The sequence below is a fragment of the Boleophthalmus pectinirostris genome, unplaced genomic scaffold (assembly GCF_026225935.1).
Source record: "Boleophthalmus pectinirostris isolate CB_2022bp ecotype Guang Dong unplaced genomic scaffold, ASM2622593v1 HiC_scaffold_10, whole genome shotgun sequence".
Taxonomy (NCBI): domain Eukaryota; kingdom Metazoa; phylum Chordata; class Actinopteri; order Gobiiformes; family Gobiidae; genus Boleophthalmus; species Boleophthalmus pectinirostris.
The window spans coordinates 7784145-7803440 of record NW_026570971.1 but is presented as its reverse complement, the minus strand read 5'-3'; the positions used below and the strand labels follow the sequence as shown (position 1 = coordinate 7803440).

At 39.9% G+C, this 19296-nt stretch overlaps 2 protein-coding genes across 2 annotated transcripts in view; both read right to left on the bottom strand.

Moving 5' to 3' along the window:
* aqr (aquarius intron-binding spliceosomal factor) overlaps positions 1-2065 on the bottom strand; it is a 154261-nt gene extending 152196 nt beyond the window's left edge. The window contains 2 exon segments of the mRNA XM_055157746.1: positions 436-546; positions 1927-2065. Of these exon segments, the coding sequence (XP_055013721.1) occupies positions 436-525 (90 nt within the window). The 5' untranslated portion in view covers positions 526-546; positions 1927-2065.
* A 3479-nt stretch (positions 2066-5544) lies between these two features.
* Positions 5545-19296, bottom strand: part of dph6 (diphthamine biosynthesis 6) — a 245266-nt gene continuing 231514 nt past the window's right edge. The window contains 3 exon segments of the mRNA XM_055157802.1: positions 5545-6045; positions 12129-12294; positions 12296-12514. Coding sequence (XP_055013777.1) covers positions 5927-6045; positions 12129-12294; positions 12296-12514 — 504 coding nt within the window. The 3' untranslated portion in view covers positions 5545-5926.

Below are 19296 nucleotides of genomic sequence, written 5' to 3'. Positions count from 1 at the left end.
TCTTGTTTATTTATTCTGAAAAACTGTGTTAAATATATTTCCTTCCTTTTATTTTATTTTTTCCTTGGTCACAATAACACATGATATATCACTACAGAGATATACTGTGAAAAATACTGAAACCACTTTATGTCACAGTCACAAAACAGGATAATCTCAGGGAACTTGTTTTAAATATACAGTATGATTTAAAGGCATAAGCTGCAAAAAATAAACAGCAGAATGAACCAATAATTATTAACTATCCTCTGCAGTTCAAATCTGACCTTATGACATAGAAAATGGTAAAAACGTCCCCATTAGTGCAAATAAAGTGTACACACAGTAAACACTGAGGCCCAAATTAAACTGTTCCAGCATTAATATTTTGAACAATAAGTGGATATAGTAGTTATTGTGTTCCTGTGTGTGTGTGTGTGTGTGTGTGTGTGTTACCTGTGTGACATATTCAGCGTTGATCTGAGCCACAGACGGAGCTGCTGCTTTCTTCGCTGGAGTTTCCTTCTTCTCTGTAGGGGTGGCCATTTTAGACAGACGCACGGGTCACTGGTGTCAACAACAAAAAATACAAACATGAACACCTTTCTGTACAATAAGCCAAATATTAATACAAATAATTGATTGTTTTAAAGATATAGATTTAAGGATATAGATTAGATTAAAACAGTACAGGTATAATAAATATCTTGGACACATCATCACTGCAGACAAGGCAGATGATGTATAAACAGTGTAGGACGCTCTATGCTCAGGCAAACGCATAAGTTTGGCTCTTGTACAAATGATGTAAAGTTGTAATTTGTAGTTTAAATCATATTGTACACCGTTGTACACAGCCCACCTCTGGATTAATAATTTAAACAGTTTTTTGACTGCAGGTGGTCTAAAATTACGCTTTACGGGTGTTTTTGAGGAAGCCACGATGGACGAGTGCGACTGAGATGTTTGTTACTGCACGAGTGAACTCTAATCTACTCTACTAAGAACTTTAATGTACAGTTTTATCTGCAGACTGAACAAATCAGTCAAGGAAATAATAATGTCACTCACAAATTTGAGAATCAGTGCAATACGATACCAGTCCAACATGTGGAGACACTGGTGTGGTCGTCTTTTAAAAACATAAATGTTTGTTGTTTTGTATTGTCACTGTCCTTGTCTGTTTTAAAAATGGAACATGAGTCCAAATTAAAGATGAGCTGAACTGAATAACTGTCTATTAAACATGAATATGACAAAAAATTGGCACATTTGAGTCGATTAATGTGGATTTCTAACACATTATCAGATTATGAGCGTTGTTATTACTCAAGTAGAAGAACAAAGCAGTGGTAAAAGCAAATTATTACTCAAATAATTGTAACTGTACGTAACATCTGACAATGTAATTTGAAAAGAAAAACACATTAAATAACAACCTATAAACGTAAATAAATAATAGATATAAATTAGAATCATACAAGTAATAATCTAAATTAATAATCTGTTCTTTGCTGATGGAACACAAAAAAATGAGACAAACTAAATCATATCTGAAGAAGCGGGGAAATAAACACAAATGTTCATATTATTGTCAACATAATAAAGCTTTTTTGTCGTTTGTAAATTCACTCACTGCGGGAAGAAAAAACACAAGTTTTACTCAAGTAAGAGTACTGTTACACAAGTATATGTACTTGAGTAAATGAAGACTATCCACCTTTGAATATCATTGTAATGCACTTATAATAATATACATTTTAAAAGTAGATTAATTGAAAATATGTTTAAAGACTTTTCCACGCATTTAGAGCCAAGGATGTGTTTGTCGAAAGAACAAAACTCAGAAATTTGGATCATAACTTTAAATTTAAATGGAGATCTAACGCCGATATAAGATAAAGATAAATTCAGGTTATGTACAATATTCCGATCGACTTTACTAACCTTTAATTATAATGATTTTATTCCAACATGAGGTTTTTGGTGGTGAAAGAAAAAGCATGTACACAAAACGCGCTGTTTGCGACGGACTTCCTGGTTTGGTACGTCCCAAACGTCGTCCGCACTGTTAAAACGTCTGTTCCGACTAGCGAAGGTTCCTACTGTGGCGAGACCAAGTTCAAAAAAAAAAAAAAAAAAAAAAAAAAAGAAAAAAAAAAGGAAACATGTACATTTTTATTTGTTTATTTATTTACTTATTTATGTTTTATATAATGATTTTGTTCTTATGGCAATTTAGTTTCTTAAGACTAGATAAATAGGCCACAACATATTTAATCTAACAGCTTTGCCCATAAATCTCACCTAACCATGTTTAAAATGTAATTATATTTACACAAAAATAAACAGTAAAACAATATATATTTTAATTTTTCATTTTACGTAGAAAATTTCTAAGCTGCAGTTTTTACTTTGTCCACTAGAGAGCGGCACACACCAGGGAATGGGAGCAACATTTGCCACAAAACAACAGATAAATACATGTTTGTTCAAGTCAGTATTGTGCTGAAAACTCAAAATCAAATTCAAATTAACCCCGTGTAACCTCACTGTCATAAAATTGCATGTAATTTTATAAATATCTTTGCAAGATCTTTGTTTTCGTGACTTGGGAATCAGCTCAGAAAAAGCAGGGAATAATTTTATTATCATTAATCACTCAAAAATCACATTTATAGCTGAGAGAAGTATCTTGCCTAAAGATACAACAATAGTACACTCTGATCAAAACTAGAATTGAACAGCTACTTAACCTATAAAATCTGAGCGACTAAAGCCCCATAGCCTAAAAATATGAATCCACAATTTACCCGATATTCGTCTATTTTTATTTTCATGCAGTGTTTTTTTTTTCCCTGAACAACTAAATATTATAATAAATAAACTGAATACCAAAGTAAATATCGTATTGTATAGTATCATTGCTGTTGGTGATTGGGCGACTAGTGCAATGAAAATAAATACAATTGTGTTATGTCCTTCCTCTGAGCTAAAGACGGTCACCCAAACAGACAGAGCTCGCCCACAGCACCCACCCAGACCACCCGCAGCACCCACAGCACCCACCCACAGCAGGTCTGTGCACAGGGGGATGTGACAGAAGCTTCAGGCTGAAAACATGTGTGTAAAACTGGGACACATGCTCGTGCTCAGACCTTTATGTAGATGTTATTGTCAACGTGTTATTATTGTGAAGGGAAACAAAACTAAAATGTTAAAAGTAATGTTGCTATTTTAGTAAAGTAATAAACCCAAAGTACAATTACAGTAAGATAAGAGCATTTTGAGTTTTGGAGATGTAGACAGACAAATGTGAACAAACAAAACACAACTCCAGGTAACATTCTAACATGACAACAAGAGTAAAAAATAACACTTACATTTAAATTTTGTGTAATATAGGACCTTTAGGTCATGTTATAACATTGTTCCCTCATCAAAAGCTGGAACTGTACTTCAACCATGCTTGTTTTAGATCAAATAAAAGCGCAATTTTGATTTTCCTAGGATTGTTACGTCACAGGTAAAAGTCTGGAGATCTCCTGCATGCATAAGTCCATAAATTATTCCCAGAATTGTTCTACACATTACTGCTGCTGAGTGGTGTTTATTACAGCTGCTCGACTCTGTTAACATGTTAGAAAATGTTGCTGACCCTAGTTGTAGTTGGATTTTTTCAGTAGTAATTCCAATAACAACAAATAATGCATCACAGGCCTCATGTGAAAGCTCAGAACCACCAGAATTCCCTCTGTGAGCTGCAGAAGCTGCACTAAAACTGCAGGTGTTGAGGTTTAGGTAGTGACCGTTCAGATCAGAGAGAGACATTTTAGATTTAAACCAACTGGATTTCCTCTTTGTCCGTGTCTATACAAGTGTAACTGAGGTTTTAATGTCCTTTCTTTTTAATATTATTTAAGATGCAGTAGCTAAACTCCACAATTAACACATTTATTTCATATTATTCCTGTTTGGAGTAACTCTACTGTTTAAGAATTCAATTTCTGATGACAACAACACTTCAAAACAATAGATCAATAACTCACTCATCTCACCAAAGCGCGCTCTCCTGCGCTAGAATTAACTCTTCGGTCTCTGGATCAATCAGAGACATTAGAGCTCGGGTGTTTGCAGGTGCTCGGTGCTGATTGGCCATTACACGATAATAACAGAGTACGGGCCCCGTGGAGAGAGAGACAGAGGCCCCTGGGTTTAACGAGTGATATTTGGAGCCATAGGAGAGAAGAGGGGGGATAGAACGAGGGACGGGGGATGATGTGACAATAGTTAGTTGCATCAGTTGGTAGATCAGTTCATCTGCTGATCTGAAGGTTGGCGGCTCAAATCCCCCATAAATATCAACCAACCTGACTCACATTCCAGCGATTCCAGCTCCTGGAATGCTGTTGTTGTGTCCTTGGACAAGACACTTGACCCACCTCGCCCCCAGTGTCTGAGTACACTGGTGTGTAGAGTGGGTGAGTGGTTCCTTGATGTTAGGCTGCGTTTACACAGAGCCGGATATGTTGAGAAACGAATATTTCCTTCCCTCCGTTTTCCAAAATAACATCGTGCACACAGCATAGTTTTCAAAAAAGTTTTTGTTTACATCAACTTACATAAATCCTCCATCGAGCGCCGTCATAACTGCACCAAACCTCTGGGCGGCACCTGGATTAGATTCAAACCTGTAGCATTTATTTCATTACAGTTGTAAGTTTTAGTCAAAAATATCTTGAAAAACGTGCATTAGTGAGCGGGCTCGCCTCTCCACAGATCTGTTAAAAAAATGGTAAAATCACTGACCTCCGAGCCTCATTTGTCTCTGGTCACGGATAAAACACATCAGCTGTGTGCAAATGCAAACACATGAGAAGTGTCTGACCAGAAGAAACGCGACTGATGCTCTGAATGCTCCAACAACATCATCAGAGCAAAAGGGAAACACTGACGGCACTTTTGGCACATCAGCTCCTAAAACTCAGTTTACACACAAACACCAAACCGTTGTTTTCCAGAATCTTCACTCTAGCCGGAGTTTTTAGAAAGGTTTGTTTTCAGAGGTGAATTTGCCGTTTGCGTGTAAAAGATAAGTACAAAAGAAAGGAAATGTGTCTGTTTTGAAAAATATCTTTGCACGTGTGAACGTACAAAGATCAGACCTGGGCGGGAGGTGGGAGCAGGCTGAGCAGGGACTCCGAGGCTTCTCTCACCCCAGACACTTCCTCCAGCTCCTCCAGAAACCCCAAGGTGTTCCCAGGCCAGCCAAGAGACATCATCCTGGCGATCAGGGGCAGTGCTTCTGGACAGGCCAACCAGAGTGGTGGTCAGTCGATGTTCCTACGCTCACCTACGGTCCAAGTTTAGTCCTGGTTTAGTAGATACATGGACTAAGAGGTTAAACGAGTTTTCTCCGCAGGGTGGTTGGTCGCTCCCTTAGAGACAGGCTTGGAGCTCTGTCACTTGGGAGGAACTCTGAGTAGAGCTGCTGCGCCTACAAACATAAACTTTTAATGACAATGAAGTTTTGTTTTCACCACAAATCAGACTGTAAACATGACATACTGTTTCATACAAAAATCTTTTATTTTATTTTCCCCTTTATGTAAGACTATCCCAAACAATAACATAAATGTGACTAAATAAAGAGAGATTGTGTAGTCCTTCATTCTTCCAGGTGTGGTGTAATTGCTCGACTGTTTTTGTGATCAAGACGTTTCAGCTCCCAGATGACCACAGATGAAACCTTCTCTACGTAACTAAGTAAAAACTTGGATCTAATAGAATTCATAATCCTACAGCAGATGTATAAACCGTTTGGGAACATGTTGAGTAGTTTTCGTCTTATCAGTGAGTTGAGAGTCTTTTGTGTTTTCCTCTCTCCTAAAATGTCCCATAGTTCCATGTTAAAGCGTCCTGTTTGGAGACGTGGACTGGAGCAGGTCTAAGAGGACAACCAGCAGGACAGGAGCAGGACCCGGGACTCACTCAGCTCCAGGACGGGGACTGGGGACAGCGCTGGAGAGGACTGTCCCAAACTAGTGGACAATGTGTCTTCAAGTCCTGCAAAAAAAAAGAGGGACAGAGAAAAGAAACACATTAAACACATTTTTTGCTATACATCGTCACATTATTCTATTTTCTCATCTGTTATAATCTTATTTCCTTATCAAAACAATAAGAACTATCTCAATACGGACTATTTTGTTTGTAAAAATTATCCTGAAGGTAACAGCTTTGCGCATTTGTGGACAACTTCATGCTTTTCTCTTAACTGGATTTAACTAAAGTTTGGTTTTTCATCTCGTTCCGCTGTTGTGACACTTTGACCAGTCAGATTCAAATAATTGTCATTACACTTTGCATTTTCCAAAAACTTTCAGCGAGCCAGGCTGTCCTTCACTAGAATTATTTGGATAATTTCAGACCTGAAATTTCCACTAAATCTCCACTAAACAAATCCACTATCGCAAGGTGGAGATGGAGGCATTTTGAGTTTTGGAGATGTGGACAGACATACAGTATGTGAACAAACAAAACACAACTCCTGCTAACATTCTAACATGACAAGAAGAGTAAATAACAAGAGTAAATTTTGCATAATATAGGACCTTTAAACCAATGTTATAACATTATTCCCCTCATCAAAAGCTGGAGTCGTACTTTAATCACGCTTGCTTTAGTAGTAATAGTAGTTTTTTTATTCATTCAGTCATTTTTCAGCACTACAAAAGAAAACAAAACAAAACATAGACTACAGCCCCATGGATCATGACTGAAAGGGTTTAGGCTGAAGTAAAAAAGTACTTATAAAGCCAAACCCTGTAAAATAATATCAGAATTCCAAGAAAGAAAAGCAGCGTATGAAGAGCGAGTTTGCATTTACAATTTCACCTACACCTTACTGTATATATAAGAGACAAAAGATTAAAAAAAATGTTTTAAAAAAAGCATAATTCATTCTTTTCAGAGCTCTATATCTTTCAAAACATAACACTTTATACTCTTTTTTAAGGCTTCTACAGTGTTACTTTTTTAAACAGAACAGAAACACAATCACTTATTTATTAATACATTTTTTTAGTTCTTATCTTCATTTTTTTTAAAGATGCCAGTTTTGTTTTCGTTTATGATCGTACAAACTAATAATAATGATAAAGAAGGCACAAAATGTATCGTTAGGTAGGTCGGTAATGTTAAAGAAAAGCATGTGTTTGGTTAATAGTTGTGGTTTAGTCTTTTAGGTATTTCTATAAGATTTGATTTTTATATTGTTTTCTGAAGTGCTTTTGACAGTGGTTCGAGAGAATTCTTATTTAAAATTTATTTTCTGAGTGCTGTTTAATAAGTCCCCCATGAAGTAAAATAAAAAGATAAAATAAAAACGTCATTTAGATTTTCCTAGGATTGTTACGTCACAGGTAAAAGTCCGGAGATCTCCTGCATACATAAGACCATAAATCATTCCCATATATTTTTTTTTAAAGGTTGTATGGAGGATTTTTTTTAGTTTCAAACTGTCAGTGAAAGATTAAAATACCATTAATTTGTAACAAAAAATCATCAAGTCCATGCATAATATTTGACATTTAAATAATAAAGCTGATAACATTTCTGATCGCTTATGTGTTGTTATGTTATGTTGTGTTGCTGCAGAGTCTCGTCAGCATCATGAGACACAGTAGTGGCCCCCGGGTCTTCTCCTCTTGTATCCTCGGACCAAATGGACACGTTTCTGCGGAGCATTCCTCTCTAATTGTAATTAACGAGTCATTTGCTGGTTGATTTGAGCGGTTTGGAAGTCAGTGTAGCACAGCAGAAGACCGGGCTCAGGGCCTAATCAGACAATTAACCCAGCAGCTATTGGTTATTATTGGCTTAACTGGAAACCGTATTACGTCATCTGATCTTTTCAAATCTGGATTTACTGTAGAGGAACTCAACGCTACGCCAACGTGTTTGCTTCTCAACTGTGCATGTGGTGTTTTAATAAAGTTGTCTTCTCATTTATTTGTACAGACTAGGCAAATGTACAGCTTTTTGCTCAACAACGGCGCACGTGCTGCTTCCAGTGACTACAGTCATTTCAAAAACGACTAAAATGACAAGCAGCAGTGACAGGGAGCATTTTTAGTGTAGCCTCGCCTTAGCTAAAGCGATCTGTGCCATGCCAACCCCGACTGGAAGTTATAACCCTCCAGACGCAGACCCCTAAAGGTACAGTTCACTTTAGACCAGTGTTGTTCTGAAACAATTTTGAGGGGATCCGATTCGATACCGAAACTTGGCCTTATTGAGCTCGCTGATGCCGATACCAGTCCAATACCACATAGTGTGAAGAAGTACGGCTAAGGCTACTCAATTTTGTTACAGTTCAAGAGTAGGGTGACCAGATTTTCAAAATTCAAAACTGGGAAACACTCGGGTTGCGATCGCTGATGTAAATAAAATTGTGAAAAGAGTGCGTAACACTGTCCGTTCTCGACTCATTTGCGGGACTTCTGTCGGTGCCATTTCCAGTTCCAGTTTTCTGTGTTTTATCTTAACAAATGACAATCTATACCCCTCTTTACTGTTGGTAGGTAACAAATTGGTCAAAAATAGGGACAACTGGGACTTTTCTTGTATAAAACTGGAACAAATCAGTGGTTTTGTATAAATCTGCTGGGACAGGGGACACACGGCTCAAAACTGGGACTGTCCCGGGTAAATAGGGACATCTGGTCTCCCGACACAAGAGCAATAAATAAATCTACTAAAATAATACCTCTAAAGAAAATCTAGAAGAATAAATTAAATTTTGAGAAGTGTTAAAGGTTGTATAGAGGATTTCTTTAAGGGAAGAGAAATACAGCGACAGTCCTTGTGCGCATTTAGAATTAGTGTGGAAGTTTCCTGTCTAGAAGTAATTCAGCGACCGACGCGTCAGTTTTTAGACCCTTCGCCTGCTTCGGTCGCGCCATCACTGGACGAGATCTCCAAGAATCACCTCAGTTTGGCTTTGCTCCTTTTCCACTTCTCTTCTTCTTTCAGCGACCTCAAAAACGGACTTTCTTTTGCGGCGAACCGGTCGTGGATTCTCGTCCGCCGTCGCGACAAACTTTGTGTAAAATGCGAGGAAGCGACAGTTCGAAAAAGCCTCTAAGAACCTCTGCATAAACCACGTAATCCCCGCGCTCCGACGAGTCAGTTATACTAGGGAGTTTGATTGACAACCTAACAGCCAATAGAAAATGAGGGAGCCTCGTTTTCTATTGGCTGATGTTTATCTGGCCTCAACACGTCCACAGTTGATAGATTTTCGTTCTTTTTTTTTTTGGTCATCATAATTAAAAAGCTGCTGCGTCTCTGAAATGGTATTTTAATCTTTGACTGACAGTTTGAAACAAAAAAAAAATCCTCCATACAACCTTTAAGAGTCAAATATATAATGATCTTGACCATAAGTAGAGCTGATTTAAGCACTTATGCTTTTCCAATTCGTTACTTTCTACCGCAGTGCATGGATAAAAACAGTGAGACCTGTAAAAAGATGCTCATTCTCAGAGCTCATGGATCATTACGCAAAGTAAACAAAGTCCGAGTTAGCGCTGGTGCCACTGTTGCCGCGCTGCACTCTCCATAGCGCAGTTTTTCCACTAAGTTGAGCGTCCACACTAAAGGCTAAATGAAGGTATCAAAGAGATAAAGTTAACACAAATGTCTGTTCTGTCATGATCAGTGTGGTTTAAGTATCTGCAGAGCCTCGGTTGTCTACGTTTGAACAGCTGTGGACGTTAGCTGTAGTGTTCCATATAGTGGAAAATACAGACTAGTATCGAATCGATGAAAAACATGCAGTATCGGTATTGGAACAACCCAACTTTCGACAGTGGAGACACTCGTGAACCAGTGGAAATGAGGCTTAATTGGCCAATCGAATGTTGTGATCTCATTGGAAACCGCAGCAATACGGATTAGAAGACAAATCAACGTTGTCATCTACCTTTCCATTCTGTCCGTCAATCTCCAAACACTTTGCTCTGGACGATTGACTACAACCCTTTGGAAATGTCAGGCTGTCACTCCCTCCGTCGTCGTGGCCCCTCTGCCGTCACTAACCTGCGCAGACACCCTGTTTAGAGGTTTGATCTGCAGCATATGTGGCGTCTACGGAACCGCACGGCCGACCGTACTGCGCGAGGAGCGGGAGCAGAGCCAGGGGCGCTGAGCTTTACCGTGACTTTTAGGGACGCGAGTGCCGTGACCCGTGACGAGGCCCCCCCCCGGTCGGCCTGCGGGGGGCGCTGTGATGAGTCAGTGGTTTGGGGGCAGAGTGGATGTGTGAAATGAAGGAGAGATTCAAGGGTAAATGGAGAGAGAAGAGAAAGTGCCTCTGGTTTATGAAAGCCCCACTAACCCACATGTGCAGGACTGATGTAAGGAGAATTATGAGCTTATTGTACAGCTACAGGCCTCATGCAAATTCAGACGTTGGTAAAGAATTTCAAAGAATATTCTCTTATATTAATATAGTAAAAATACATGTCTAAAAAACTGTCAACGAAAAGCAATTGGTTCAAAAAATGTCAATATAAAAAGAACAAGTAACAGGACAGTCACAAAGACCTTTCTCTGCAGAATTTGCTGAATTTTTGAGTCCTCTATCCGAACAAGCTGGCAAAGATAGAGTGTAGGAGTGAGCTGAATAAATGTTTAAACACAGAGTATTACACTTCTATGGGGCATAATGTTAACTAGGGATGTAACAATAACGAAATATCGTGATATCGTATCGTCAAAGTTCTCACAACAATATCATGGACCATCACAATATATTGAATTACAAGTCTCTTTGCTTAAATTAAGAGTTATGGTGCAGCAATAGCTAAAAAAAAAGACAGAGGGAACTACATAGACCATGATCCTTTGCTCCATTTCAGTGCAGACTACAAGAAGAAATAACAGTTCTAAGCACTTTTAAGTCTTAGTTCTTTGGATTAAGTCCTGTTGAGGAATTTTAACAGGAAAAAGTCGCATATTCACAGTTTTGTCCACAAAATATTGTAATAAATATCGTACCGTGAGTTTCAAACTGTGATGATATCGTATTGTGAGACTTGGATATCGTTCACCCCTAATGTGAACACATAACATATTGAAAATGCTCTAGTCACTGAAAACAATGTACCGTATTTTCTGTGCTATTAGACGCGCTCTTAAGCCCCAACTCAAAAACCGACTGCGCGCCCCACAATCCAGAGCGCCTATACAAGAATCCACTCGGGTGTCCCAGCACGACTTCAGTAAACTACAAAGCCGCACAACCCGCAGCGCACGCAAACACACACGGAGCAGACAGTGACCACACAGCGACAAACACCCACAGACACACTCATCACTCCACGCCGAAGAGGAACGAACCGAAAAAGTGAGTGCAATGTGCCGCTTCTAGACTCAACTGAACAACTGAGTCACTGCGAACACGCCGACAATCCGTTGGTCCCAGACAGCACCCTCCCTACACGCCAACAAAAAGCCCAGAGTCACCGTGAACGAAAAACAAACAAAACCACTCACCCATCCAACTGTTGTGTTTCCTTTAAAGTCCAGGTGCGGTTTATTTGTGAAAAAAGATTAAAAATAGACTATTTAATGACAGTGCGTCTTATAATCCAGAGCGCCTAATAGTGTGGAAAATACGGTACTTCTGTACGACTAAAAATTTTAAAATTAAGTGTCTTCAGTGACACCGAAACCATCCTGTCGGGAATCAGAAAGGCCAGAATAATTCTAACTGGAACTGATGCTGAGTCTGACGACAGCGACACAGAAGAGGAAGCGGGGCTCTGTTTACCTCCGGAGGTCGTGGAGTTGCTCAGAAGTGACACCGAGGATGAAGAATTGAATGGATTTAGTGATTTGGAGTGAGTCTGCTCTGTTGTTATTACTAGAACTTGGCTCTCAAGATGAAATGTCGGTTCCTGGTGTCTTTTATAAAATACATTTCCCCCAAAAAAGTACGACTTATAGACTTATATTTCTCTCTTCTTCATTACACATTTTTTGGCTGCTGCGGCTTATAGTCCAAAAAACATGGTCAATAATTATGGAAATAAAGAAGAAACATGAATGAATCCATCCTTTTGACTGTCTGTGTTACTCACCTTTCAGTATCTCCATGGCCAGCGGACTGTCCGGTCTGTAGAACACTCTCGCGCACAGAGGAACCAGCTCTGCTCCCATCTCCTCCATCGCTCCTCTGAAGGCTCCTCCGAACTTCTCCAGCGCGTCCTCCACCTCCGCCGCCTCTGCGCCCGCCCCGCACACGGATCACGCTCAGAGAACCGCGTTTCCCATCGGCAGACCTCACGCCGCGGCACTCTATGGACCCTCCGGACGCCATCTTTGTAGTCCTGCGACGGGAACTCCTCTGGTCGGGCTCGTCCTGGACCGCGGTGACGTGCAGTTCCACCGACGCGCCTCTGGGTAGCGCAGGGACGGCCAGGACGGACAGGGGGCAGGGGACAGGGTCAGGGCCAACTGAAATGTCCTGTAATGAGACACGTGTATGGAAATTAAACAGCAAATTATACACTGTGTCGCCGCTCGGGTAAGAATAAGCTAAAGGGACCCCCCGCTGAGCCCCCCGCTGAGGTAAAGACCACCAAAACAACTCCAGATACAAGCTAATGCATGTTTGTTAAATCTATTCCCATTACATACATTTGCATTGAAATGTGTTTTCTACTGGATTGTGTGATGAGGTTTTTCTGAACAGACCTAAGACCAAAATGTGTCTGAGCTAAAAGAAACAACCTGGGACATATTTAATACAAACTGGGCTGCGCAATAAATGAAAATGTGTATATTGAGATTAATTTCTAAATTCACTTAGTTAGGGTCTTTTTCTTTTTTTTTATTTCTTCTTGTTTTCAAATTTACTTTACCGTATTTTTCAGACTATAGGGCGCACTCTTAAGCCTCCAAGTATCAAAGCATAAAAAAAAAACAAACACAATTCAGAGTGCCGAATACACGAATCCACTCGGGTGTCCCAGCACGATTTCAGTAAACTAGAAAGCCGTTATTTTTAAATAACGTTTCAGCAAAAAGGAGTCGTCAGATCATTTTTCTTGCTTCTATCATTAAGAAGTTGCTGATATGACACGTATCTCGATACAGTGCGCTTTTCATTCGATACGATAATATATTTCAAATCAATTCGATAAGTTTAAATAAAAATAAAGTCTAAATCATGACTGTGATACTAAGCGTTTTTGTTAAACCACTTCTGGAGCAAAGTTCATATGAAACACAAACATTTTAATCATCAAAACAGTGAAAATGTCAAATGTGTCACATAAATGAGTTTCCTCGTCTAAACAAGCAACAAAACTGTATCGATGTAACAAAATAATTAAGCAAAATACACCAAAAAAATCCTCTTGGCGATGTATCAATACAGCAGGCCACGATATCAATAATGTATCATCACATTATACCAAGGGTGGACAAACTTTTTCACTCGTGGGCCACAAAGGCTTCTAAAATTTGACAGAAGGGTTGGACCAGGAACAGATGGATGGAGTGTTTTGATAATCCACCTCGTAAGAGAAAAAAATAACATGTGATATGTAGAAAACATATCCCATGTTATTTTTTGAAATGTCCCATAATTGAAAATCATTACAAAGCATTACAACAAAATATCTGGCTTTCCATTCCCACAGAATTTATTTATTGAAATGACTTTTAAAACACTGAAAATTATTATTGTTATTATTATTATTCAAGTTCGGCAGGCCGGATTAAAAAGATTAAAGGGATGCATATGGGGGGGCCGTAGTTTGCCCACCTCTGTATTAAATGATAAGATATATTGATATTTCTATATTTTTTAACAACCCTAACTTAGAGTATATAATTGCTGTTTGCATGACCAAACTCCACTCTGATCTCTGAAAGTTGTGAAAAGCTTTTATAAACTCATCGTGGTGAATAATTACGATGCTCTTGTTCTGAAAAAAGAACCTAATAACATAAATTATCAGAAGACCAAATGAACCTCATTGGACTATTACGCTCAAGTCATGGACAACAATGTGTCAAGGAATTACAGAAATTAGAACAACTTGAATCGAAAAGGACACATTTCCGTAAACATCTCTGATTCAACCTGCGTTTCCGGGATGAGGGAATTATACCACCCAGCTTGGACCTCAAGAATCCCACCCCAACCCAGAATGCGGAGAAAATTGAAAAACTAACATTTACCGTATTTTTCGCACTATAGGACGCTCTGGATTATAAGGCGTTCTGTCATTGAATGGTCTATTTTCAAACTTTTTTCACATGTAAACCGCACCGGACTATAAGGCGCATTAAACAAAACACAACAGTTAGATAAGTCAGTCAAACTTTATTTAACGTGTTCACAATAACTCTCAACTTTGTTCAATTGTAACACGTAAAAAAAAATATTGTTTGAGATGCTAAATTGTTAGAGTATTCACAATAACTCATAATTGTTCAAACATTTTGGCGATTACGGCGTCCAGCACGTCCACATCCCTCTCGTCATTATCCGAGTCAGTGTGGTTACTGTTCCCTGGCAGTTCAGTGATGATTCGGGTCTTGGTGAAAGCTCAGACCACAGTTGATACTGATCCTTAGTCCAGGCGTCCACGATCCGTTGGCAGATCGTAGTGTAAGTCGCTCGGCGCTGTCTCCCTGTCTTGGTGAATGTTTGTTCACCTTTTCTCATCCACTGCTCCCACGCAGCTCGCACTTTCACTTTATAACAGCCTTGAGTTTAAAGTCAGCGTTGTTAGCGTGTCTCTTGACAGGTGCATTTTGATATTAAAAGGAATCACAGTTTGTATTACTCCACAATGCTCCTGACTACGGCAACCGTAATGCTGCAAGTGGTGCGGCTTTGTAGTTTACTAAAGTCGTACTAAGACACCTGAATAAATTCATATATAAGGCAGTCGTTTTTTGATGAAATTAAAAGCTTTTAAGTGCGCCCTATAGTGCAGAAAATACGGTACATAAGGTAAGTGAGGAATAACTTATAAATGAACTACTTCTGTTTTTCACATTTAACGCAGTAAAAATCAGGTACACCGCCTTTAATTTACAATACAAAACAAATTAAACCAAGCAGCACCACATAGCACGCTTATATACATTCTCTTTCACAACGTCAAAAGTCCATAGCAGATCATTTGACACAGCGTTGAACCCCCGCTCCACCACACTCTCCTCGCTCCTTAAAACGGCCACTTTTCCCTGACACTTGGCTGACAGGCTCCCATTAAGTCCCATTGTGCGCTGCCCCGGGTAATCACAGCGTACAAACAACTCCGCAAGAATTCATATCGAACCAAATGCGTCGCTGGCGTGACAGCCGCGATCACCCCTCCGTCCACTTTCGCCATTCAGCCCCAGCGAACGCCGGCCATTAGCGGCTAGCGGAACGTCTCGAGAGCTAGCATCTGGGCTAATGGCGGCGTCTTCATCTGGTAATGGGGCAAATATGAGCGCGACATTTCACAACGCGCGTCGAAAAAAACACTTAACCCCCCTTTTCAATTTGCGCGATCAATTTTTGCAGCCACTCACACTCCAGCCGCTAAGTGCACGGTAATGACGGGTTGCTTTGGTTTTATTTTGAGGGAGAAAAGAAAATATTGACGAGACGAGTGACAGCGGTGACCCAGAGCGGCGCGCCCACTCCAGAGGCACTTTGGGTTAAACTTGAGTAAGTAATTGTTGGCTGATATGTGATTTTTGTTTGTAAATGAAAATCAATGGTGGTTTGTTGGAATGAGTTGGTCGCAAAACGTCTTCTACGGTTTTGTGGATTCTTTTTGAAGACTTGTCTGAAGGCATGTCACTTTTTCATTATTTCACTCAGTTTGAGATTTATTCTTTGATTCTTTTTAACTTCATCAGCTGTAATTTGAGATGGTTCTGGACACGGCGTGACAAGTGCGCCGACCAAAGTCTGCGAATCAAACTGGAAACAAAATAATTGACGTTGATCAAAATAAAATCTATTTTTCTTCAACTGCAATCAACTTTAAAAACTAAACTGAATTTCTGGAGCTTTCAAACAGAGGTGGGACCAAGTCGTCGTTTTGCAAGTCTCAAGTCTTTGACCTCAAGTCCGAGTCAAGTCAAATACAGGTAAGTTCAAGTCGAGTCTCGAGTCACTGACCCATGAGTCCAAGTCAAGTCCAAGTCGTCTGCGTTGAGCGTCAACTCATTTCAAGTTTTTAGTAGAAAACTTTGGGTTTGTAAAATTATATGATTTATCAGTTTATTGTTGTACTTTTAAAAAAATCATTGATATTTTATTTGAAATGTATTAATTACAGAGTATATAAGAATGTATGAATTTGTAATTTCAAAATTTTTAAATTTTTTGACAAGATCTTGATCTGACATTACAGTTAATTTACAAGTTTCTTTTCAAGTCTTCTCAAGTCGAGTCAAGTCGAGAAGTCATTTTATCAAGTCAAAAAGTCAAGTCTGACTCGAGTCCAAGTCACGGCTTGCAAGTCCCCACCTGAAGAATTTATCCACAACTATTAGGTAAGAAAGATGAAAGCTTAAAGGAGAATACGACGCATTAGTGAACTACTGAGGAAAACTAAGGTTATGGTATCTTAGAGAAGTCTCACATTCAAACTGCACACATTTATCTGTCTATGTAATCATGAAATAAATTTTAAATCTTAATTCTAGAATTAGTCTGACTTAATTTACTTATGTTTTATTCACAACCATAACATTAGTTTTGTTCTGTAGTTCTCTAATGCTCGTGGTTGTTCTCCTTTAAATTTTCATCTTTTCAACTTTGATAGTTGTGGATAAATTCTTCATGTTAGAATGTTTACCCTTTGTGGATCTTGTTGGTTGACGATTTGGTGATGGGGCAGATTTATGAAGCCGGTGGAGAATACGCCAGACATTTTGCCACAGAAAACCATTCATCTGAATTTCCACAAACCTACAGTAGGGCACTTCCGGCCATTGTGAAAAAGGTCTATTGAATAAATAACAAGAGTCAAATTTGTTAAATGCTACACTGTGGAACATTCAAGGCAGAACCATTGCCTTAGAAATGATCTTGAAAAGCCGTTTTATGGATAGATGATGTAATGTGATGTCTACATGACTCGAGACGTTCCAGGTGTGAGGGAGTTTGTGTTCAGCTGAAAACAATGATAGTTGTGTAAATGTTGTTAAACTTCAGAGTGGAGGCAGTTTGAGCTCTTGCATCATCATAAGAACTCTGCTGAATGTGAAAACTGAGAAGAGAATCAGGAATCTTACTAAAATACCATGTAGGAACGAGTATTTTAAAAAGTGAGATGGAAAGGGTCAATTAAAAAGGTGTATTAAACATATTAATCCTCGAAGAATGAATGTATCTTGATATTGTTACACTCTGACAATCCAACTAGACGAGAGGTGATGGAGTCTTTTCTGTGGAACATTCTTCCTCTTCCTGTCAGATCCTCTCAGTTTGTAACGCAGTTTAAGACTAGACTGAAAACTTGGGTGACCAGAAAAACTCGTACACCCCGGGTTTGTGATGGCTGGTAATAATAAAACTGTGAAACGAGCAGGTAATTAAGAAAAACTGTTCTGCACTCAGTCCATTCATGACTTATTCCATTCACAACAAACAGGTGAGTCAGTTTAGTCGCATTTTCTTTGTGTTTTGGTCGTTTTTAAGCAGATTTGAAGCTTTTTACTTAAACAAATGACAGTGTATGCCTCTTTTTACTGTTCGCAGGGATCAAATTGGTCAAAAATGGGGTCACATGGGACATTTCTTAGCATGTGAGTCAGTATAGTTGCATTTTCTTTGTGTTTTGATAAATTTTAAGCAGCTTTTAAGCATTTTACCTAAACAAATGACAGTTTATACCTCTCTTTACTGTTAGCAGGGATCAAATTGTTCAAAAATAGGGACATTTCTTGCATAAAAATGTCACAAATCAATAGTTTTGTATAAATCTGCTGACACAGGGCTCAAAACTGGGACTGTCCCGGGTAAATAGGCTGCGTTCAGACTGCAGCCTGAAGTGACCCAAATCCGATTTTTTGGCTTCTATGTGACCTGTATCCGATCTTTTAATGACAGTCTGAACGACACAGATCCGATTTTTTCAAATGCGACCCAGGACACTTGGATATGTGGTCCTGAAACCGATACATATCCGATCTTTTGACACGCGACTTCGGTCTGAACGGCCAAAGCGCATCCATCCGACCTACACGTCATCAATAAGAGACAAACGTCACTATTCTGCGCTGAAGCAGGCGGAAACCGGAACTGTAAAATCGCCAGGTGCTCAATGCTCGCGACCATGTTTGGACAACTTCCGTAAACACAGAGCACGCTCACTGCGGTTGACGCATGGGGTTGACGTCGTCGTGTCTCCAGTGCACATGCGGGACACTTTCGGGCCGTTTACCGTTCACACTGAAGTCACATACAAGTCGCATTTAATTGGAAATGTGAACGACCTCGCAAAAACATCGGATTTCACAAAAAAATCGGAATTGAGCATTAAGCCCTGCAGTCTGAACGTAGCCATAGTGACGTCTGGCTTTTAATACGAGCTCGTCAGGTTATCTCGGCGTCTTATTGTAGTTTTTTTTTTTAATAGGGAGATAGATAAGGTTAATTAATAAGGCGTATAAAACATTAAACCTCGCGGAATGAATGTTTCTTGATGATGTTACACTCTGACAATCCAGCTTGCATTTCTCAAACTGATCACAAACATTATTCCCGTGTTCTCGCCGCTCTCGTCTGACCTGTGGAAGAAGGAGGAAGGAGGAGGAAGGAGGGCAGTGATTCCTTTAGTCCGACCAGCACTGATCAGCAATAACACGGGGGATAACAGAGTGGACCGGGGAACAATAGCCATGTCAGCAGCGAGCTTTGCCCCGTCAGCCCGAGTGACAGGCCGCATACGCACCGGGCCCTTTGATAAATGTTAGATTAGCACTCCTGGCTCCGCGCTAGGTATTCTCCTGGAGGGGGGCTTGTCAATACCGATTCAAGCCGGGCAGGAGAGAGGGGAGCGGGGGAGAGGAAGTGACAGGGCCGGGGTCTGCTCAGCCAGGCTTAAAGGCCACCCCACAGGGCCCTTGGGTGCTCCGACCGGGGGGAGCTCGGAGCAGCCGCGAGCGTCGCTTTCATCACAGGACCACCGGCTGTCTGAGGGGGTTACATCATGGTTTCTGTGTGATGGCGGGAGACAAAATGTTACGCGTGGAGGAAGTTTGCTCAGCGGTGCTAAACAA